At 42.6% G+C, this 24,325-nt stretch overlaps 1 protein-coding gene across 7 annotated transcripts in view; it reads left to right on the top strand.

The window, feature by feature from the left end:
• Positions 1–1,714: 1,714 nt before the first annotated feature.
• The window catches only part of LOC144616172 (uncharacterized), a 30,698-nt gene continuing 8,087 nt past the window's right edge, over positions 1,715–24,325 (top strand). Inside the window, exons 1-5 of one of the 7 annotated variants that reach the window (XM_081795530.1) lie at positions 1,715–1,900; positions 8,403–8,468; positions 20,065–20,145; positions 22,018–22,143; positions 23,108–23,163. In XM_081795530.1, the coding sequence (XP_081651656.1) occupies positions 8,412–8,468; positions 20,065–20,145; positions 22,018–22,143; positions 23,108–23,163 (320 nt within the window). In that variant the 5' untranslated portion in view covers positions 1,715–1,900; positions 8,403–8,411. Of the gene's footprint in view, positions 1,901–8,402; positions 8,469–15,465; positions 15,572–20,064; positions 20,146–22,017; positions 22,844–23,107; positions 23,164–24,325 lie in introns of those variants that run through there. The other 6 variants (XM_078446031.2, XM_078446029.2, XM_078446032.2 and 3 more) reach the window with 6 other exon arrangements.

Here is a 24,325-nt window from a genome sequence, read left to right as displayed (position 1 = left end):
TCAGCAATCAAAAAGAATGAAATCTTGTCATATGCAACGACATGGATGGAGCTAGAGTGTATTATGCTAAGCGAGATAAGTCACTCAGAGAAAGACAAATATCATATGATTTCACTCATATGTGGAATTTACGATACAAAACAGATTAACATAGGGGAAGGGAAGCAAAAACGACATAAAAACAGAGAGGAAGATAAACTATAAGAGGCTCTTAAATACAGAGAACAAACTGAGGGATGCTGGAGGGGTTTGGGGTGGGGGGATGGGCTAAATGGACAAGGGGCATTAAGGAGGACACTTGTTGGGATGAGCACTGGGTGTTATATGTAGGGGATGAGTCACTAAATTCTATTCCTGAAATCAATACACTGTATGTTAACTAACTTGGATTTAAATTAAAAAAGAAAGAAACTACTAGACTCGTATACTGACTTATAATGAAGCAACACGGATTAAAGGAATTGAAAATATTCCTCATGTGAAGTATAGAAAAATAGAAGGGCAAAGTAATAGTATATGCTGGAATAAAAAGTGCTCTGATAAGAAAAAAAAAAAAAAAAGGATACAGTTACATTTATCTCCACAGCTGGTTCCTGGAGGGAAATGTCTACCCAGAACTTTCCAGCCCCACCTCCACCTTAGAATTATCGGGGGACCTTTAAAAAAAATATATGAAATTATCTGAGGACCTTTAGAAACATATATGAAAATCTTGTCCTAGACCAACTGAGTTGGACATTTTGGCTGTGGGAGGAACCATGATATCAGTATTTTTAAAATGCCTGGGATGGCTCTAACGTGCAGCAAGGTTTGAGAACCACTGCTCTCTGTGGGTTCTCAGGAGCATAGCTGTGTGCCTCTTCTCACTGCTCCTGCAGAGGCTGGCTTAGCCGGGAGACCCTGCAGAGCACAGCTGGGTGGAGGGGGTCTCCCGCTGGGTGGAGGGGGTCTCCAGCTGTGGGAGGGGGAGGTGGGGACAGTGACTGCAGGACCCCCTGACTGGCACAGTCTGTTGTGGCTTGACGGTGTGTGAGAGTGTGCTGGAAAATCTGCTAAAGCAAGACTGGCTAGAAGTTTCCCCAGCTTCCTCTGCTAGCAATCAGAGTACTTCTGCATAGTCGTGCAGGATCCAAATTTGCTCTCTAGAAAGCTCTGGCCTCTGGCGTATGAGCTTCCTTTGCAGGAGGGATATGTGTACACTTCCTGGTGCATTTCTGGGTGCCCACCAAGCATAACATTTTGTGTTTTCTGGCATTTGTTGGCAGCAACATAGGAAGTGAGGAGCAAGTGTTGTTTACTTCCTGAAATGGGAGAATTGTTACAATTAACACCATCCAGATTTTAAATCTCGGAATAACAAAATAATGTCTGAGACAAAGGCCAGCACAGAAGATGTGGTATCACTTAGGTTCTTAATTAGAACTAGACATCTGCCTTATATTTTTCTGTGACAACAATCACAAGTTTTCAATCAGTCGATTGAAAAAACTAAAACCGACACACACAGCGTTTCAAATGTTGTCTCGTCTACAGGATTGGTTCTGGTTGTTTCAGGGGTTCTCTGGTAGTCAGAAATTTGCCCCCCGATATGTATGCCACAGGCCCTGGCCCCGCCCGGCTCCAGAAGTACACACTCCCCTCCAGCCTCTGTGTAATTATGTGCCACGAAGGGCAATGCGGTTGGCTGCAAAGCCAGGGGTAAGCAATTCTCTCACAAACACATCCTGAAAACAGACTGTTGCGCCCTCTCTGACATGTTTTATAAGGCCTCCTGCACAGAAAGCACACATAACCACAGAATTCCTTACCAGGAGCATTCCGTGGGGTTAAGGGCATTCCTCGTAGGTATCGCCTCCTGAGCGAATCTTCTGCTTGTCTTAGAACACTCCGGTGGCAGCAGGTAAGCGCTGAAGGGTCTGCAGGGAAGCGTCCACCCTCTGATTTATTGATTCGTTCTGGGTATCGTGAACCCTCAGGCATTAGATGCAGCTGAAGCTATTGCTGGTGGGTGTGGCATGAAATGCTCACTAGGGTAAAGTGGTGTTAGCATCCTGGGAGTGGACAACAAGCCCGTTAGAACAGAACAAGATTTCAGGAGTTTTACATTTTAAATCCCATACTTTAAAACTTGTTTTTAGTGAGTCCTAGAATGTCCATAGTATAATGCAGCAGAGCATGCTTACAAATGATAAATAATTAAATGATAAATAAATGTTATTTATATATGCATCTATGGGACATGCTAAAAACTTTTTTAAATTTTTTTTACACTTATTTATTTTTTGAGGGACAAAGAGAGACAGAGCACAAGTTGGGGAAGGGCAGAGAGAGAAGGAGACACCGAATCCGAAGCAGGCTCCAGGCTCCTAGCTGTCAGCACAGAGCCGGACGTGGGGGTTGAACTCACAAACCGCGAGATCATGACCTGAGCCAAAGTCGGACGCTTAACCAACTGAGCCACCCAGGTGCCCCAAAACTTTTTTTTATACATTATGCGTATGGGAAAACAAACAAACAATCACCAGAGACCTGAGGTAAACAACTCTTAATGAATTCCTGCTAGGCTTCTAGTGCTTTCTCCCTAATGGTCTACCCCTAAGCAGTTTTGCTGAAGGGAAAAAGCAGAGACAGAATCAGCAATGTTTATAGCTAGGAAAGATTTTTCCTTAGGTTTCTTTGTTGTCTGAAACTTGAAATGATAAGACTGTAGTCATAATGTATGTTTTTCCCTTTGTTGGACTCGAGAAGAACGTGTAGTTTAATGGGAGAGCTGAAGAAAACAAAAACAGTCATATACCTGTAAGATCTGTTTTAAAAATTAGGATCTATTGGATGGAAAGGAGATCTTAGATTGTTTACTGTAGCGTTGCTAAAGTCATCCCAGCCAAGCTTTTTTAAAAAAATTAAGACAGGTAATTTAAACATTTACCAGTTACTTATTTAAACATTTACTGGCTTTTAAAACCTATTTTGTAACACTGTTGCATGGATCAAATGAGACAGTGCACTGCTTCGTCTGTAATGAGTTTAGTAAGGATTTGTTTCATTGTTATTATTTTATTATTTTTTAAAAATTGTATTATCATGACATACCTCCTCACTTAGCCTAACTAGGTGGTTCTCTAGATTTCTGGGGGAAATCTCTAGAATTCTGGTAGTTCTCTAGATTTGGGGACCCAGGGAATATATTCTCTCTGTTGTCTCTCCAAGCAGACCTAGTTTCACTTCCTGTTGTCCCTGACCAAACATGAGTGCTTAATTCTCCCCTGATACAGAGCATTCTGAGCTGGTCCCTTATAATGTGGCCATACCAGCCAGGCTGCTTTTTCTTCAGAGGGACCAGTATAATCGGCAGGCCTGATAAGCGTTCACTATAAAAGATAATATTTTTCATCTGTTTGTCCTGGCCATCTTGCACAGTGCTCAATGAATGGTTATTGAATTGAATTGATTAGGAGAGGCAGTAATTTAAGCCAAAGGAATGACTCTGAAAAGGTGGAATATCAGACACTGTATAATAGGGAGAGATGGAGAGGTAATCTTTGGAGGTTAATATTTCTGAGACAGTACTACAGAGTAGTAGTTTAATCTGTTTATAAAGAGTCAGTCCAGCTATCCCTCCTCAATACAGGTGACTGAATGGTGGGTGGGGAATGGCCCAATATGGGGAGTGCTGGTCAGGAGTGTGCAAGAGGAAGAACCTTGACCTCATAAGAAAGTGAAAGTAGTCAGTGTCATTGTCCATGACAGAACACTGGCTCCCAAGTGTGGAGGTGTCCCAACACCTGGAACTGTGTGTCACACACAGAACCAAGGGGCCTTCAGGGAGCCTTGGGAGCAGGATGGAGGTCCTGTGTCTTAGCATGGGCTCCTATAGCACAATACCATTGGCTGGGTGGATTAAACAACAGCCATTTAGGGGCGCCTGGGTGGTTCAGTCCGTTAAGCGCCTGACTGCGGCTCAGAACATCATCTTTCCATTTGTGAGTTTAAGCCCCGCATCCGGCTCTGTGCTGACAGCTCGGAGCCCTGAGCCTGCTTCGGATTCTGTGTCTCCCTCTCTCTCTCTCTCAGCCGCTACCCCCGCCCTCTCTCAAAAAAATAAAATAAAATAAAATGAAAGAAACATTAAAAAAAATTAAACAGCAGCTTTTTATCTCACGGGTCTGGAGGCTGGGAAATTTGAGACCAGGGTGCCTCCTCCTTGTATCTTCACATGGCAGAGAGAAAGCAAGAGCAAGCAAGCTCTCCAGTCTCTTCTTATAAAGCATTAATCTTATCATGAGGACCCCACCCTTAAGACCTCATCAAAATCAAATGATCTCCCAAAGACCCACCTGTAAATATTATCACATGGAGGGGTAAGGCTTCAACATATGAATTTTGGGGGAGCACAACACAGTCCACAGAAGCCTAAGTGGGTGGGAATCCTGATCTTCATTTCACAGCTAGGACTTTGGCCAAATTATTTAACTTCGCTGTGCCTCAGTTTCCTCATCTGTAAAATAGAAATGGAAATAGTTCCTACCTCCGGGCGCTGCTGTGAAGAGGGAACAAATACAGTTAAAGAACTTGGAACAGTGTCTGCAGCATGGCAAGTGTGAGATACAGTGTACGTTATTTTTAGTATTAGCTACTTTTATTATTTTTCTCAAGTTTATTTATTTTGAGAGACAGAATAAGAGCGGACAGGGGAGGGGCAGAGAGAGGGAGAAAGAGAATCCCAAGCAGGCTCTGCACTGTCAGGGCAGAACCTGATGTGGGGCTCAGACTCACAACTGTGAGATCATGACCTGAACGGAAACCAACTGACGCTCAACTGACTAAGCCACCCAGGTGCCCCTTATTAGCTATCATTACCAGGGAGTTGGGAGCAAACAGATACTTTATTTCATGGAAGCCAAGCTCTGCACTTGGATCCACACTGACCTTAACCAGGACAACATTCACCAGTGGCCTCAGACTTGGCAGCAAATGACCTGGAACCAGCCTAGGTGCCTATGTGTGTTTCTGCCCCCATTATATCCAGTCCCCTGTACAGAGCATTAGGCTTCCTCTGCCCCCCTGGGCCTACCAGGTATTTCCTGCCTCTCTCAACTGCTGCCTTTTCTCAGCACGTCTCTTTGCTCCTCATTTTCTCCCTTCTCGTTCTTTGGTGGCCAAAGAGCCATATTCCCTCCTCAGGGAATATGCCCACTTGCCCAGGACTAGCTGCTGTCACAGGGCTAATACCCATCCTGGTTCTTCCTCTGCTTCGGTCTCTAAAGTGGGAATCAGCAGAGATGCCCCTGGAGGAGGAGATGCTTAGGAGAAAGATCCACCTCCAGAGCAGAAAGTCCAGACAGCACTGCAGTCTTTTTAGCTCCCAGATTCTCTTTAGCTTGGTTTCCCTTTTTCTTCCAGGCTTATCAGATCCTATGCTCCTTTTAAGCACAAATATTTTATAATGCTCAGGTGAGTCTCCAGTAATGAAATGCATAAATAAAAACCATCTGTCCATATGCTTACCTTCAAAAAACTAATTTAATGCTCTGACTATACTATAAAGCAGAACAATAGAGAGGGTGAGGTATTATGAAATAATAGACATCTCAATTTGTAGATGCTCAGGCATGACTCTGTTAGAAGACAAAGTATTTGTCAGCTCCTTGTGCTTCCAGGCAGATCACCATGAATACAACAGGCACAAATGCAAATGACGGGAAGTGCGACCATTGGTGATGTGATGGTCCAAAATGGTGGGCAACTCCTGGGAAAGTTCCAAATAAATCAAAGTCGAATTTGGCCTGGCTGTACCTGAGAACCACTGCTCAGGCTATTTCAAGAAAGCACCATGTAAATGGTAAATTATTTACACATACCCATTACCTTTTCTGACTCCAAAGAACTGAGTTAGAAACAGATGCCGGGAGACCTGTGTCACTCAGAAAGAATCAAGTGGATGGGGTGCCTGGGTGGCTTAGCTGGTTAAGTGTCTGACTCTTGATTTCAGCTCAGGTCATGATCTCAGGGTTGAAGATCGAGCCCTGCGTCAAGCTCTGCCCTGGGTGCGGAGACTCCTTAAGATTCTCTCACTTTCCTTCTCCCTCCCCCGCTTCCCACTCATGTGCTCGCTCGCTTTCTCTAAAAGAAAAATAAATAAGCAAAATAAAATTATAGTTATATCTGTAAAAGAATCAAATGGAGTCAGACTTCAAACCCTGGCTCTACCACCTACCTTGGTATGACCCTGAGGAAATGATTAACCTTTCTAACCCTCGATTTCCTCATCTATAAAATAGGCATGAAATACCCACCAGATACAGTAACCGTGAGGATCAAATGGAATGATGTGTAGAGAGCACTCTACACAGGGCCTGGAGTATAGAGACCTCTCAATAAAGGATTTGGAGAGATGGGTAGGCAAGAAATAGTGCAGGGATGAGGTCCTATAAATTAGACTGGCAAAGAGAGATTAGCGAGAGAAGAACAAACACAAGTTTATTAACGTGCATTGTGCGTGCACATAGGGGAGTCCCCGGCAATGAGCCAAACTAAGAGGTGGTTAGAATTTGGGCTCGTATAGTATCTCAGGCTAAAACAAAGGAAAAGGGTTTTGAGGCTTCGCCAGGGGAGGCAAATTATGGGAAGGTGACCAGGGAAAGTATGGTAATAAGCGTTGTTTAGTAAGATTTATTATGCAGATTCAAGTCAGTGCCTTCTAGTCAGTAAAAGTTGTTAAGAATTCTCCTTTTCCTGGAGAGGGAGACCTCTTTCACCAATGGAAATTTCCTTTACGGAAGGAAAACTTACGCCCTGTTTTAGAATTTTTCTTGCATCTGCTCGTTCTCAATGAATGGCCTTAGCTCAAAATAATTCAGATGCCATAGAAGCATATTTTGGGGAGGCATATTTTGGTACCCTTCAATAGTCAGCGAATATGCACATGAAAGCTCTTCAGATGGTTCTCGCTTCCGAAGGAACGATGCGCAGTGTCTTCCCCACACCAGGAAATAAGCCCAGGAAAAGGACAAATCCAGCTGGGGAGCTGTCCTCCCTTTTCTTCCCCTTCTGGGAACCAGGCTCGCTGACTCACAGGGCTCAGTGGGTCTCCAGCGGTTCCTGTGGGAGGCTGTAAAGTCACCTACCACCCCGCTGAATCAGGATCCCTGGGAAATACCTGAAGGGCCTCTGTGGGTGGCAAATGAAATGTGCTTCCTGCCTGTGGTGGGGCTGGGGTGGTGCGGGTCAAGAAGGAGGCAGGATCTTGGTGGTGTCAAGTTAACCAGCACCTGATTTTCTAGGACCCACACAAACATTAGGTATTTCTGCTTTAGGTATATTTTTGCTTTTGAAAGTTCCATCTTCTGACCTAGACAATTGTGCAAGGCACTGTTCGAATCAAATTCATTCTGAGTTGTATCCAGTTTATGGATTCTCTCAGCATATATATATATATATATATATATATATATATATAATTTTTAAGGGATTTATTTTTGAAAAAGAGTGTGCACACATGGGCGGGGCCAGGGGATGGGCAGAGAGAGAGGGGGACAGAATATCTGAAGCAGGCTCTGTGCTCACAGCAGAGACCTCGATGCAGGGCTCAAACTCATGAACCCTGAGATCATGACCTGAGCTAAAGATGGACACTTAATCACTCAGGCACCCCTCTCTCAGCAAATATTTAATGAGTAACCACTGAGTAAGGAATAAGTCAGTAAGCAGTGGAAGCAGAAATCTATTCTTTTTATTTAATCTCCTTAATAGACTATGAATTCCTTGGCAGCCAGGCCTTCATTTTACCTATCTCTGTATCTATTTGGTGCCCAGCTCATAGCGTGGTGGTGACAGTAAAAGCTAAAAACATAGAGGGCCACCAGTATTCCATGAACTATTTTAAGTGCTTCGTATATACTCATTCACCTTTCATAACCACTCTTTTTTTAAAATTTTTTAAATGCTTATTTATTTTTGACAGAGAGACAGACAGAGCATGAGTGGGGGAGGGGCAGAGAGAGAGAGGGAGACACAGAATCCGAAGCAGGCTCCAGGCTCTGAGCTGTCAGCACAGAGCCCGACGCGGAGCTTGAACGCACGGACAGCGAGATCATGACCTGAGCGGAAGTCGGACACTCAACTGACTGAGCCACCCAGGTGTCCCTCATAACCAGTCTTGAAATAGCTTTTAACGTTACCCCCATTTTCTGGGAAATGTACCAAGAGGTCAAATAATTTGCCTACGTCACACAGCTAGCAAGTGTCAAAGTCGGATTTGAAACTCAGCCTGCTCTGTGACCTGTTTGCTTTACTGCTTCCATGGTACACAGCTGATGTTCAATAAAGACTGGTGAGACATCATCGATGTAGGCACATACCCGTGTTTATCTGTATGAGTAAAAGTTCCTCTTGCGTTTCAGCACCTCACCATGGCCCAGTGTGTGAATCTTCTGGTCTTTCTCCATGGAGTGCTTGCATTTCAGACAGTGAGTAGCCACTGTGGTTTTCCCATTTCTTCCCTTTCCAGGGCTTCTAAATTTACCAACAGGAATCCAAAGTCATGCATGGCTAGGTCTACATGGCACCCAGATGCTGATACTCTGGACATAAAATTAACCTTGGCAATGGTTTTCCCCATTCTTATGCCTTTTTATATTGATGAGAGAAAAACTCTCTAAAGATCTGATATACAAGGAAGCCATTTTAGATTTCTTTCTAAGTCAACATGACTGTATATCAAGTTGTTCAAACAAAAGCCTGACTGATGGCCCACCACACATGCATTATACATCTGCTTTGTGAATGAGTAGCCTAAAGGAAACCATTTCGTCCTTGAGATATTGATCAGTGCTCCTATCTCTGCATTCCTTTATGATAAAATTTGTGATTCCTGCCTACATGCTAATCTATAATCTTTTGAGCTTCGACAAGATGTAAAAAAGTTACCTCTGTAAAAAACGTTCATTCTCTGGAACACTTCCTTGTGAAGGGGGTGTTCCCCACACTCGAAAAAAAGTCTCTTTCTTAACTTTTAGAGATTCTAAAAGGGTTTATTCATTTTGCATTGACAACATCCATTTCCTCTTTCAAGAAAGGATCTACATTTGTTTTTGGTAAAGTGAGGGTGACTAAATATAACTTAGGAATCAGTATATTTTCAGAAATGATGTTGAAGTTACTAACTTCCTCTTAAGGTGGGGAGAGAGGGAGTCTAAATTGGATGAGGGAAAAAAGCCCTTCTGTTCAAGAATGTCTCCATGGTACATTCTACCTAGGAAGATATTTAAGTTTAAATTTTTGTGTTAAGATGCAGAGGAGAAAGACCATAGACACAGAGGGAGACTCCGATTTAGAGTCTTCAACATGTTGTTCCCTCTGCCTGAAATATTTTTTTCCTCTCTGCCATAGAGGACCGCCCCCCTTAATTGCTAGTCATTCCTGACATCAGAATTTAAATAAGCCTTCCCTGCCCCTCCTTCCCCAAGCTCACCTAAAGTCACAGCATCCGGATATGCCCAGGCCACTTCCTGCAGGTCTTTGTGGAAGCCCTGACTGAATAATTCATAGTGCATTTGGCTGTTTGATGTTTGTCTTCCCTACTAGAGCTTAATTCCCCAAGCACAGGGACTCTATTTGCCTTGTTCAGTGCTATGACCCCAGTGCCTGACACAAGGTAGGTGCTCAGCAAATATGGGAGGCGTGAATGCTGACTGAACTTTCCATTTTAAATGGTTGTGTCCAAGGACTTTGTGAGCAAGTTATGAATCCTCTTCCAGTGCCTCTGTCTGCCCTCAGTAGATCCACTCCCAGAAGCACTGGCCATTTAAGGCCCATTATCACAGCAGGATTGGACATTTTCTGAAACCAGAAGAACTGAGTGCAAGTCCCCAAGTGTCACTCATCACGCACTAGGTCTATGTCACCTTGAATAAGCCTCCAAGTCTCATCACTTATAAAATGGTTGTTATGAGAGTCAAACATGTTAAGACCCATGAAAGTGCTCTAATGCATTTCCAGGGCCCCTGATAAATATTGCTCTCTGTGGGGATTCTGAGTAGCATAAATCAAGGCCCATTCAAACACCAAAGCTCCCAGGGTGGAATTTCAGGTAACTTGCATGCAGGTAGGCTAAGAATTGGGTGATTAAAAAGGGTCTTCTCAGTGCCCCCACATCACACTGAATTGGTAGCCATTAGCACATAAAGCTCATCTCAAAGAAAACATCCTAAGAACAAAGCCACCATAAAGAAAAATTGTGAAAGACTTTGCAGTCTGGGAGTTCTCTGGGTACTTAGTGCATTGACGTGGTAGTCTCTACCTTTGTCTTTGACTATTTGAGTACTCTGGAGAAACAGAAGCTAACTTGTACAAAACTGATAGTAATGTAATTAAATCCCATGTATAGAAATGCAGGAGTGCCTGGGTGGCTCAGTCGGTTGAGTGTCTGACTCTTGGTTTCAGCTCAGGTCATGATCTCGCGGTTCGTGGGTTTGAGCTCCACATTGGGCTCCACACTGTCAGAGCTTGGGATTTCTCTAACTCTCTCTCTCTGCCTCCCCCTGCTTGCTCTCTAACTCTCTCACAAAATAAATAAATAAACATAAAAAAAATTTTTTTTGAGTGCTACTTGTCTGGTGAGATGCAACTGGTTATCACCTGGTGGAAATTGACCAGTTTTGCCAGTTTTGCACTATTCGTAAATTCATTTCCACATTCCATTTCTGAGTATAGATGTTGGGTCCTTTGTGTTGACTTCTTTTTTTTTTTTTTTAACGTTTATTTATTTTTGGGACAGAGAGAGACAAAGCATGAACAGGGGAGGGGCAGAGAGAGAGGGAGACACAGAATCGGAAACAGGCTCCAGGCTCTGAGCCATCAGCCCAGAGCCCGACGTGGGGCTCGAACTCACAGACCTTGAGATGGTGACCTGAGCTGAAGTCGGACGCTTAACCGACTGAGCCACCCAGGCGCCCCTGTGTTGACTTCTTAAACTGTTGTAATATCTTTCCAGTTCCCATATTAATTAATGAGTTAAATATAATTCTTTACACTTGTTCCTTCCATGTTTGTACAAAAAAAAAAACATGATTATATTCTCTTTTTTAGAAATATGACAGGGGTGCCTGAGTGGCTCAGTCATGTAAAAATCTGACTCTTGATTTCAGCTCAGGTCATGATTTCCGGTTCTTGGGATTGAGTCCCGGAGTCAGGCTTTGCACTGAGAGCATGGGGTCTGCTTGGGATTCTCTCTCTCCCTCTCTCTCTGCCCTTCCCCCACTTGCTCATATGGATTCTCTCTCTTTCAAAATAAATAAATAAACTTTTAAAAAATATATATGGTATATAGTATAATAAACACAGATCCCTCTCCTGTTTCTGATACATGAAGATACAAGAGTTAAATAGCGGGAAAGTTGGAACGGATAGCTCAGTGTTTCCTGTTTCATGGATTCACTCACTAAACCCTTATTATTATCAAGGCTGAACCTGGCACTTCATTCTAGTCATACCAGAAGAGTCAACAGGAAGTGCTTTGGGGACACCACATAGGGTCTAAGGATGCGGTGAAGCACCAGGGCTATCTGACACACTCCATGCCACAGTCTTTACCTCTTTTGGTCATTGTACCCCTTTGGGAATCTGTAAAACCCCCCACATGTACATTTTGCATAAAACCTCAAGCAGACCCCCTAGAAATCCACGGACCTCTGGGATTCAGGACTGCTGCCCTATGCAAAGCCAGCTGCTGTCCACTTCCCTACATGTGAAACATACAGAAATGTTCATCTCAATACCCCTCTCACTGTCTCAGCTGACAGATCAAGTGCTGGTTTCCTGGCCTCCAGCTAACATTCTGGGTAGCATCACAAAGCATCACAAAATTGGCTTCCTCACTCTCTTTAAATGTCAAAAGTGGAGTATCTTAGAGCAGCCTGGCAGATGGAGTTTCTGCATGAGATTTCTCTCATTCTGACTTGTGAGGAAGAGGAAGGAGAAAGGAAGCAAGGGAGAAAGAAAGGAATTGAGGGAGAGAGAAACGAGAAGCAGCAGTGGGGGTGGGGGGGGGGATGGAGCCTCCACTGCTGATGGCTTTCCTGATGGCTAGACATCAGGGTAATGACAATATATTAAATATTGTGGCCTTCGCAGAAAGAGCAGATTTCAATGATGTCGTTCTCCGTTGAAATGTCTTCCCACTTTCTTGTTCTTCACACAAACTGCCTGCAATATCTATATTCTTTTGCCATTTATATCTAATGGGCCTTTTATATTTATGAAGTAAAAGATAAATTATTGGTATGTATTGTATATGTCCTTGTACTGTTTCCTTTCCTTTTTAAAACTCATAACTATTTGGAATGGCATCCTATTCTGCTTTAATCTGTGGCACCGAATATGAAGCATTTGTAGTATCGAGTTGCATGATTTCCTCTGAGAAAAAGAGCTATTGTAATTACGTGCTTTCTCCTGGTTTGTACTTTTGCTTCATTTTCTTCTCCCCTCAATACACAGGCACCTTCTTTGCTGCTTTTAAATTGCTTCTAGCCACCACTACGTTCCTAGAAAAAACAGCTTTGGGGTCTTGATTGCCTGTGCTCACAACTGGGACCCCTCAGTGAAAATGCAATCATAGCCTCATAGAATATTAGAGTCCAAAAGGAGCTTGGAAATTATATTTCCCATCTTTCTGCTACCAGCAACTGCTTTTTTGGCCTTTTAGCTATAACCAACTGTCTGTCTCCCAGAGCTTTGATGTTTTAAGAATCCTGTCTGCCAACAGCCTGTCAAATCCAATATTCATTTTCTTCACTCTTCTTAAGTAACCCCTTCGTGGACGTTTTCCCTTTGGACACTGGGACTTGCCTTAGGGGGTTCATCAATTATGTCCCATAAATTTCTGGGTCAATCATTCACCAGAGCTGCTGACTCACAGGAGACCAAAGAAACGCAAAACACAGAATGTGATGCACAGTGACAACCCCTCTCCCCACCTTCCTCTACTATCACAAACCAACACGTTGTTTGACTTTGAATTTCATCTTTATGTCACTGAGGGCAGGGGAACATGGACCCAACCCTGAACCCCCTCGTGGGGCCATCACAAGATTGCAGTATATGGATGGTATTTACAGAGGCCCTAAGTTATCAATAAAATGCGAATTGTGCTTAATATACTCTAGTTAAGATAGCCTGGAAGTGTGCCTCCCTTACAGACAATTCCAAACACATTAAAAAAATCTAAATATTGGTGCTTATAAGAGCCTATAAACTGGGGGCACTCAGCTGGCTCAGTCAGGAGAGCCTGTGACTCTTGATCTCGTGGTTGTGAGTTTGAGCCCCACACTGGGTGTAGTGATTACCTAAATAAATAAATTTTTAGAAAAAGAATCTGTAATCTAGATAAGTCATTTATGATTGCTTCATTTCCTAAGTGCAGAGATAGGTGCTTTTTTAAAAAAAATGTTTATTTTTGAGAGAGAGAGTGTGAGCAGGGGTGGGGCAGAAAGGAGGGGGACAGCAGCAAGCCCAATGTGGGGCTGGAACTCGTGAACCGTGGGGTCATGAGCTGAGCCGAAATCAGATGCTCAACTGACTGAGCCACCCAGGCTACCCCAAACATCTTATGTTTATTTTTCTATTTTTAAAATAACGGTTATGATATTCACTAGAGAATTACTTATTATGGCAAAAAACAGTCTAAATATCCACCAACAGGGAAATCTCAATACATTTTGATTCAAGCATACAGTGGAATGTCACACAGTAGATACCGCCAGGGAAAACTGTCTGTGATACATCGCCAAACGAGAAAAGGTAAGTGGCAGAACAATATCTACAGTATAACCTCATTTGTGTTAAAAAAAAAAAAAAAACCAAAAACGCTATGATCTATAGTATGGATACAGAAACAGATTGAAATGATATGTAGCAAAATGTTAATAAAGATTATATCTTAGACTGTAGGAGTAAGGACAAAGAATGGTTTGAAATTTATATAAATATATGTACATATGTACGTATACATATATACTACATATATATTATGTACATATATATTATGTATATATGTACATGTACATATGTATACATATATATGTATACAAAGCAGAAATAAAAACAGATTTGCTGGAAAACTAGAGTTCTGGGGGAAGGGGTGAGAAGGAGACTTACTTTCTCTATAAATCCTTCCCCTTCCCCACCTATCATTAAATTCATTTTTTTCCTTAAAATTGGCTTATAGAGGGACTAATTATTAACTTTCTTCCACACTGTAGTGATGCTTTACTAAACAATTTAATTATATGTATAAATATGTATATATACATATCCATGATATATATCTGTGCATGTGACCTGTTCCCTGACCTATTGAATGAGAGGAAGAAGGAAAGTGTTTAAAGTTAAAATCTTTTAAGAGGTGATTTTTTCTAAAAATAATAAAATAAAATAAAAAATAACTTTTCCTGATTATAAACGTTCTACATACTTACGGCAGAAAAATCAGAAATAAGGATGCCTGGGTGGCTCAGTCGGTTAAGCATCCAACTTCAACTCAGGTCATGATCTCACGGTTCAGTTTGTGAGTTCGAGCCCAGATCCTCTGCTCCCTCTTCAGATCCTCTGTCTCCCTCTCTCTCTGCCCCTCCCCCCTCACACTGTCTTTCTCTCTCATTCTCTCTCTTAAAAATAAACATTAAAGAAAAGAAAAATCAGAAATAAAAAAGTCTAAAGAAGATAAAAACTATCCATATCACCATACGTTGGGACACTTCCATCCAGACTTTTATCTATGCATTTTTGTTACCTCCTAGTGGTGTGTTTCTTCAGAAAACAAAAAATAATATTGTGATTTAAATTAAATTCTGACATGTATCCTTAAAATCTCTCTCTCAGAGATCCTTCCACAGTATCCTATGTCTGCAAGCATGCCAGAAGAGTAGTTGGGTGATTTTACTTCATAACTTTTTAATAGTTTAATTATTAACAATTAACTTATTTTTTAATTTTTTTATACATTTTTATTTATTTTTTGAGAGACAGAAAGAGACAGAGTGTGAGCAGGGGAGGGGCAGAGAGAGAGGAAGACACAGAATCCAAAGCAGGCTCCAGGCTCCGAGCTGTCAGCACAGAGCCCTACTTGGGGCTCAAACTCATGAACTATGAGATCATGGCCTGAGCCAAAGACGGACGCTTAACCAACTGAGCCACCCAGGTGCCCCTAAATAACCTATTTTTTAACCCTGAGGTAGTCTCCCCCCATCTTGTCTGTGGGGTGTTCTTTTCAAGACCCCCCCAATGGATGCCTGAAACTGTGAACGGTACTGAATCCTATATATAGGGTCCTAATAAAAGAGGACAATTATAACAATATATGTAATAAAAGTTATGTGAATGTGGCCTCCTCTGTCTCTCAAAATATCTTACTGTACATCACTCACCTTTCTTCTTGTGATGACACGTCTACGTGATGAGATGATAAAATGTCTACGTGATGAGACGAAGTGAGGTGAGTCATGTAGGGTTGGGCTGTTGACCCCTGACCGTTCCTCAGAAGGATCATCTGCTTCCTGACCACGGCTGACCGCAGGTAATGAAAACTGTGGCAGGCAAAGCTGTGGATACGGGGGACTACTGTAATTGTATTTAATGATTAGAGGCCAAAATCACCACTAAAGTTATTTTAGTAGACGCTTGTCACTCAAGAACAGCCTGGTGAAAACAAAGGGGGTGATGGCATCAACTTTCCTAATGTTTCCTAATCTTCCTTCTGCAGTGAAGAACACATTCTTAGCTGCTTCTAGCTTTATCATTAAGTAAACTGAATCTGCTCCCTGCTCTGCAAGTCTTGTAGCGGTGCCCGGCTGTAGCAATATAATTTTAATCTGAAACTATAGCCACCGAGCGCTGCTCTGAGGGCTAGCACTTTAGGAAGTTGCGTGGGATATCACAAGAACAAATCACTTCAATTCTATTTTATTCACTCAGTACATTTAAATCATCGGGCTAATGAAATGATTCAAGGGCTGTCGCCACCAATTCACAGTTTTTGCTTGAAGAACAGTGTAGCAAGAGTGCAGAAATAACCAGAGTGAAAGTTCTTCCCCACTTTGAAATAATATTCTGAAGTAGGAGACACATTGTGATTTGAGAAGTGCCAGCTTGGTGGAGCCACTTTTAATTCTCATTCCTTCTACTTAGACAGCACCTTTACAGGAACTATAGCAGAGGATACCTGAAAGACAGTGAAGTTAAAAAAAAAAAAAAAGGATTTAATTGGGGCAATTTTAGAAAGAGGGATAGTTTCAGGCACATGGCATTCTTCTCCCGTTCAAAGGAAGATTTACTTACTCTCACACACACACACTGTTTGACCAAACTTGAAAGATTACCTAACTGAAATTCACTAGGAAACTGGCCTCTGAATCCATTCCGTGACATTGTCATTATGTTTTCTTTCTTTTTTGAAGTTTATTTATTTATTTTGGGCGGGGGGGGGGGGTGGCGCGGGAGAGACAGAGAGGGAGAGAGAGAGAATCCCAGGCAGGATCCACAACAGAACCCAATGCAGGGCTTGATTTCATGAACCATGAAATCATGACCTGAGTCAAAATCAAGAGTTAGATGCTTAAGTGACTGAGCCACCCAGGCGTCCAATATTATGTTTTCAATGTTCATAAAGTCAGAACGGTAATATCACCTTCAGCATCGTAAACTCTTGCTTATTTTGGTTTTGTTTTCCAATCAGGTCTCTCTCACCAGCCGTGTATAAAATGTTCTTTCCTTTTCTAGCATTTTGTGGAAAACTTTTCAAAGTTTTTAACATATACTGCTAGCAAATGTCCCATTTTCCTGCTTTTCTAATTACACATATGGTTGTGACCTAATTGTCTACTAGTATGGTCTAAAAATATGCTGAACTGATTTTCCAAGTCACATTTGCCAATACCAGATGAGTTATGCCTTTAAGTTATTTTAAACTACTTTAAAATATATGAAAATACATCATTTGGCAATCTCCATGACTGTTAAAACAAACTACTAGATGCTTTTACAAAGTGGCAATAGACAGTAGGTGAGCATCAAGGCTGAATATTCAGCTGAGGTCAGTTATGAAATCACACCCAAGTACTCTGAAGCACAAATTATCCAATTTTTATAGGCAAGAATATTTTTCTTGGTATCCATTCAAATTTGTACACTCTTGTATGGCCTGCCTGTGGTCAAAAACATCTCTGATGGGGCGCCTGGGTGGCTCAGTCGGTTAAGCGTCCGACTTCGGCTCAGGTCACGATCTCGCGGTCCGTGAGTTCGAGCCCCGCGTCGGGCTCTGGGTTGATGGCTCAGAGCCTGGAGCCTGTTTCCGATTCTGTGTCTCCCTCTCTCTCTGCCCCTCCCCCGTTCATGCTCTGTCTCTCTCTGTCTCAAAAATAAATAAACGTTTAAAAAAAAAAAATTAAAAAAAAAAAAAAAACATCTCTGATGTTCTCAAGATTAAGGTCTACTTTGCAAAGTATGTGGGAGGGTAGTTAGCAGAACTGTTCAGACATTGGATTTAGGATTCATTGCAGCTTTGCCTCTTTGTGAGAGAACAGTAAAGTTAACTTCTGACCCTGTGGCCAAAGCAGGTTCAAATATTGGTGGTATTATCTGTGGAATTGTGATTTTTGTAGGTCCTGAGTGTATCACTTTGCTAGGACTGCTGTAACAAATTACAAAGATGGTGACTTAAAACAATAAAGATTTATTCTCTCAGAGGCCAGGAGTGAGAAATGAAGGCATCAGCAGGGCTATGCTCTCTGCTAAGGCTTCAGGGAAAATCCTTCCTTGCTCCTTTCCAGCTACTGGTGGCTCCCACAGTCCCTTGGCTGCTTGTGCCAACATGTCCCCATCTCTGCCTCCATCTTCACATGGCCTTCTCCATGTTTCTCTGTGTCTGAAAACCTCATTGGATTAAATATATGATGAACTCAACTCAGGATCCTCAGCTCAGTTATATCTGCAAAGACCCTATTTCCAAATAAGGTTACATTCACATATACCGAGGGTTAGAACTTGCACGTATCTTTTTAGGGACCCCAGTTCAACCAACTCACCCTTCTCATGTATCATAATGTGTGCAGAGGACTGGGTGCTGGCTCAGAGGTGGGCCAAGCCACAAGAGAAACATGGTACATCTTCTAAGACAGTTTTCTAGATGTCTTTTTGAGGAAAAATTTAACTGGTAATTTAGAACATGTTAACATTACAACAAATCTATTGTGGCACAAATACAAAATTCACATGAATTTTTAAGATGAAACGTGAGACTCCAGCATATTTTTGAGCTAGGCAATGTGTTTCTTGCTAGGCCTCTAGAAGGATAGCATTCACTCTTTTGCTGATGAGGAGCTTCAGAGCACAAGTTTGGGACTTACCATCACAGTTTCCATGATTTGCCTATTACTTACAGGCAACCTAGAGGGCTATAATATATAATTTATTATTTTGTCAAGGTAGAAATTTCAGTCATGTGTTGCTGTAGTCTGCTTTGTGGAAACAAATTACTGACCTAGTCAGTCTGGATGACCACCCAGCTTAGTCATCTGGGCTCAGCACCATTGTTCTCTGGTTCTCCCCACTTCTGGGGCAGATGTGATAAAATACAGGGGCGTGTGTGACATTTAGAATTTGTACAAGTGATTTACTCAATGTATATTTGCTAATCAATGGTATGAGGACATAATAATGATCCAAAGAACCCCAAAACGACCCACAAACATTCTTGCTCTTCCCAAACAGATGATAGGTAGAGGTATAGGTACATGTCTACTATATATCTAGGATTAATGGCAAATATGAACATACATTCCATTATTGCCCATTTATGTGATCAGGATAGACATTGCTAGGTGATCTTGGGGCTTCTTCCTGCTGAGCCCATGTATTAGTCTGCACTGGCTGCTATAACAAAATACCATAGACTGAGTGGCTTAATAAACAAGAATTTATTTCTCATAACAGTTCTGGAGCCTGGGAAGTCCAAGATCAAGGTGCCTGCCAATGTCTTCCTGATTTGTAGACAATCTTCTTGTTGTATCCTCACATGGCAGACAAGAGAGAGAGAGAGAGAGAGAGAGAGAGAGAAAGCAAGCGTCCGTGTGTCTCTTCCTATGAGGGCATCAGTTGTATTCACGAGGGCGCCACCTTCATGACCTAATTACCTACTGAAGGTGCCACTTCCAAATACTATCACACTAGGGATTAGGGTTTCAACATATGAATTTTAGAGGGACGCAAATACTCAGTTCACAGCAGCTCAGTTATGGCTTGAGTAACAAAGGACATCTGGGCTTCCTATACACCTTTTTAGGGTTGCTATCAGAAATGAGATATTTCTGATATGAAATATTGTTTTAATCACTGACTTCGATAATGGTGCACTCAGAGCAATGCTTTTTATTTATAAATAAATTGGTTTGTTTTCATGAGATACTTTTGGCATCATTATCCACTTAAATTCATCTAAAGGACTGAAAACATGTAGAATGTTACAAGATGTCACAAAGGGCTCCAATTTGAAGATTTAATTGGAAATCCATTAAGTTCAAAAAAGGAAATTTTAGGCAATATGCATACACAGGTGAAAAGATGCTTGTGTTGAGGGGGGAGAAGATAAAAATCCAAATCAAAACATGGCTGCTCCTCAGGGTGTGTGTGTGTGTGTGTGTGTGTGTGCACATGTATGTGTGTGTTGGGGAGGATCTAGGGTTATTTTGCACATAGGCTTATAGACCACCTGGGACTATCTCTGAGGTCCCCAAAGAGAAGGGAGCCGGGATGAGAAGACTGAGGTGCCTGTGGCCATAGTGAAAGGAGGGGTGCTGACAGAAACAGCCTCTGACCTTTGATTTGCCCCAAGTCTATTTGGGGGTGTTTCCATTTTATCCAAAACATTGAACACCTTGGCAGAGCCACTAACTTAGTGTTGTTACTTTGAGTAGCTTTTCTCCAAGTTTTGAGCAATATGCACCCATTTGGAAAGGAAGCAACAGACAGAAAGGAAGAAGAGGTTCTAAGACGACTGCATTCTTCTGTTTCTAGAAAGGGGTGCTTGGTTTGTCGGAGGAGAGCAGTGACAGCAGTCGTGGATACAAGAAAAGCTACTATATATTTCAGATGCTGGTAAGTCAATAGCATATTCCCTTTCCTTAAAAAAGCGAATTAAGTTACTTTGGATCGGGATTTGTCAACAGCGACACTATTGACTTTGGGGCCAGATGCTTCACCATTGTTGCACTGTCCTGTGCCCTAGAGGATGTCTAGTAGCATCCCTGGCCTCCCCACATGTGACAACCAACAATGTCTCCAGATGTTGCCAAATGTGCCCTGCAGGGCAAAATTGCTCCTGTTTAAAACACTTGCTTCAGATAATTTATAAGAGAAGTCCATATTTGAATTTCAGAAACTTAATTCAGTGGTAATATTTTGAGGGGCTGGCAAAATTTGACTCTGTCTGGATTCTTCGAACCTCTTGTATATTGAACCCAAATAGAAATGTTTTGGATTCAGTAAAAACAGATTTTTTTTTTTCATGTAAAATACCTCTGTCATACTAGAAGAATTCAGAATTAGGCCAAGTGTAAAGATATAAAGTTGAAACTTTATCCAATATCCTCCTGAAGGAAATCCTAAGACTAAAATAACACCCACCACCACAAAAAGATTAGTCACTTAGGGCATAATGACTAGGATGTTTGTAGGATCTAATTCCTGCCTAAAAAGCTCACTGACTTCCTTAGCACAGCCAACAGAACTTGGGCTCAAAGTCAATCAGAGAAAGACAAACACCATATGATTTCATTCATATGTGGAATTTAAGAAACAAAACAGATGAACATATGGGAAGGAAAAAAAAGAGAGAGAAAAGCAAACCATAAGAGAATCTTAAATACAGAGAACAAACTGAGGGTTGCTGGAGGGGAGGGGAGGAGGATGGGCTAATTGGGCGACGGGCATTAAGGAGGGCACTTGTGAAGAGCTAAATTCACTAACTTCTACTCGTGAAACCAATATTACACTATATGTTAATTAACTAGAATTTAAATAAAAATTTGAAACAACACCGAAAGGAACATCGGCTCAAGAAAAATTTTTATGTATATTTGTGTGTGGCACTTTTATGTATATTTGTGTGTGGCAGGTATGTGACCTATGATAAGAAATAGGTCGAGACAAGAAGGACATACAAAAACACTAGACCAGGGGCTCCTGAGTGCCTCAGTCAGTTAAGCGTCTGACTTCGGCTCAGATCATGATCTCTCGGTTCGTGAGTTTGAGCCCTACCTTGGGCTCTGTGAGGACAGCTCAGAGCCTGGAGCCTGCTTCGGATTCCGTGTCTGCCTCTCTCTCTCTCTCTCTCTCTCTCTATCTCCCTCAAAAATAAATAAACATTAAAAAAAAAAAAAAAAAACCACTAGGACGAATGAAAGGACATTGATGGGCCTGGGGGTATGTGTAATACAGCACAGTTGGGCCAAAGACATATCTTGATTGCAAATGTCCTAGTATTGTGTCACACTGACAATAAAGGAAAACAATAAATGAAAGGACAGGACAGAAGATATCTAGCCCGTCTTAACTGTTCAGTCCAAGCACCAGCATGGGAACTACTCAGGTGGTAGGTGGTAGTGACCAGGACAGAGCAGGGCTCTCAGGATACTTTAGGACCTGGCTACACTGATACGGACCCACCCCCATGACTTGTCTCCCCATGCTCTAAGCTTGTATCTGAGAGGACATTCAAAATGGAGGCAAATCAGGCCAAAGCCCAACCAGTTGCCCGGTTTAACTCAGCTTCAACCACAGCTACCTGTCATATGTCACCCCAGCCTCAGCTTCCCCCTTTATTTTGCCTGCTGCAGGCGTCACATGTGCACTGCCCCTATCCCCACCCTCAGAGCTTTCAGGCCAAAGCTGTCGATTCACATGGAGCCATGTGTATTCCAGTCAGGAAGTGCCTTCTCTAACTTGGCCTCTCTGTGCTTCTATTTACAGCCAATTCAAAACTTGAAGGGGAGACCAGAGAATGCCTTTGACAGGAAGGCAGCTGACCCACCAGCTCTGTGGCCTTCCAGTGTTTTGGGAGCAAGAGATGTAATTAGACCAGCCGTCAGCACCGTGGCAAGTGTCCGGCTTCGGCCAGTGCCCGTCACCCCTAGACAAAATCCATCCACGGTGGCTCCTCGCTGGTTGGGGAGCCCAGCTCTGAGAGGCCCTGTCCCCACACCTTTCACCCAGGCCAGGATACCACAGACAAAGGGACTGGCCTCTGTACCTAGAAACCGGGGGACCCACTTCGCTGTGTCAGCCAGGTTTCCTCCAACACCCCGAGTTCTGACGACTGTGGGTCTCCCCACAAACGGAGCCCTTCACGGCACCAGTGTCCCCACCTCTCCCACAACTAAGGAGCCTCGAGGAGATATGTAAGCCGATGTGGCAGTGCCCCCTTCTCTTGGCAGGGGACCCACGTCTGTCTGTGTTGCTGTCTGGGTGCGGAGAGCAACGTTCGGGAGAAGTGTTCACGCTCTGGGGGCCCAGGCAATCACCCCTGTGACGTATCCTGGGAACCCGGCTCTTTTACGGGATTCACCTCAATCACCAACTCCTCTAGAAGTGAAATTCCTCAAGAAGGAAGCTTCACGGTCCCCGAGAAAGTGATTTTGTCACGTGCTGTGTGACTCTGAGACAATTCCTCACTCTTACCAAAAAATCAAATGGTGGGGCGCCTGGGTGGCTCAGTCGGTTGGGCGTCTGACTTCGGCTCAGGTCATGATCTCACGGTCCGTGAGTTCCAGCCCCGCATCGGGCTCTGTGCTGATGGCTCAGAACCTGGAGCCTGTTTCAGATTCTGTGTCTCCCTCTCTCTCTGATCCTCTCCCTTTCATGCTCTGTCTCTCTCTGTCTCAAAAATAAATAAACGTTAAAAAAAAAAAATTAAAAAAAAAAAAATCAAATGGTGCAACTCCTAAATCATTTCTGAACGGTTTAGGATTTTTATGAAAAAAACAATTTCAGGCAAAATTGGGAAGCCATAGTAATTTGCCACCTGTTCCCTGCCCTTTTTTTTTTTTTCTTCCTGCCCTAGGAATTTACAATCTCCTGTTCTCAAATTATTCCTACCAAATCTGGAAAGATTCTAAGGTTGGTCATTTACACTTTTAATTCCTACAGTACTCTTTAGACTATTGAAATAATCCTGATGTCATTGGTTTCCAATACTTGAGCTGTGGCCTCCAGAGTGAGATACCCTAGATTGTAACAAATAGAATAATTCTTATTGGATAATTTTTTCTTTGAAAAAAAATTTTTGAATGTTTTTTTGTTTATTTTTGAGACAGAGAGAGACAGAGCATGAGCAGGGGAGGGGCAGACACAGAATCTGAGGTGGGCTCCAAGCTCTGAGTTGTCAGCACAGAGCCCGACACAGGGCTCGAACTCACGGACTGTGAGATCATGACCTGAGCCTAAGTCGGACGCTTAACCAACTGAGCCACCCAGGCACCCCATCTCATTGGATAATTCTTAAAGGAAAAGGCTCAGAAAGGAACTGTTCTAGCAGGAGATTTTTTAAAATACGCCAGTTTTCTTCTCAGTTAAATCAGATTCTCCTCCACTGGCACACTGGCTGCACTGACAAAATGTCTTCAGAGAGTGAGTTGGTGGGGATGATAACGGAACACTGGGCACACACGAGAAACTAATACCACAGCCAACCAGGCAGGCGACTGTTACCGAACAGCTTCACAACCACCCGATCTGATGGTGGCGCACCTGACAGAGATTCACTCAGAGCTGTTAGTGGCGTCCTGTGTGCAGCACATGAAACCAGGAACTTAGAGCTGGCTCAAAAGGAAGAAGCTAACGGATTTGACAGACAAATTCAGCTAATCTTAAAGCTGAAGCCATCCTATTTAGACATGGCTGAAAGGACAGAACATGTGGCTTGATAGGAACATTTCTATGAACCGGCTACGTGAATCTTGAAATTGGAAGGAAAAAGAATGATACGAAAGTGAGGATTCAGTTGTGAAAGCTTCGTACAAGCAACATTTTGTGGGCTTAGAGCAGGGGTGTGCTGGCACATGATTAACAACTGGCTGTCTGGGGGGATGAAGAGCTGACGTGTAGCGTTTGGCCATGTGGCACTAATGGAATTGTGAGGACTGTGTGCAGTGTTTCCTCCATACAGGGTGATATGATGGCATGAATAGCCTCAAGAGCATAGACAATAATATGATAACATATAGTAAATAATTAGGGACTGATGAGTTTAGAGTACTTATTACTTTTGTTTTTAATATAG

The sequence above is a fragment of the Panthera onca genome, chromosome B1, assembly GCF_046562875.1.
Source record: "Panthera onca isolate mPanOnc1 chromosome B1, mPanOnc1 haplotype 2, whole genome shotgun sequence".
Classification (NCBI taxonomy): domain Eukaryota; kingdom Metazoa; phylum Chordata; class Mammalia; order Carnivora; family Felidae; genus Panthera; species Panthera onca.
This window is presented reverse-complemented; position numbering and strand designations above follow the sequence as displayed.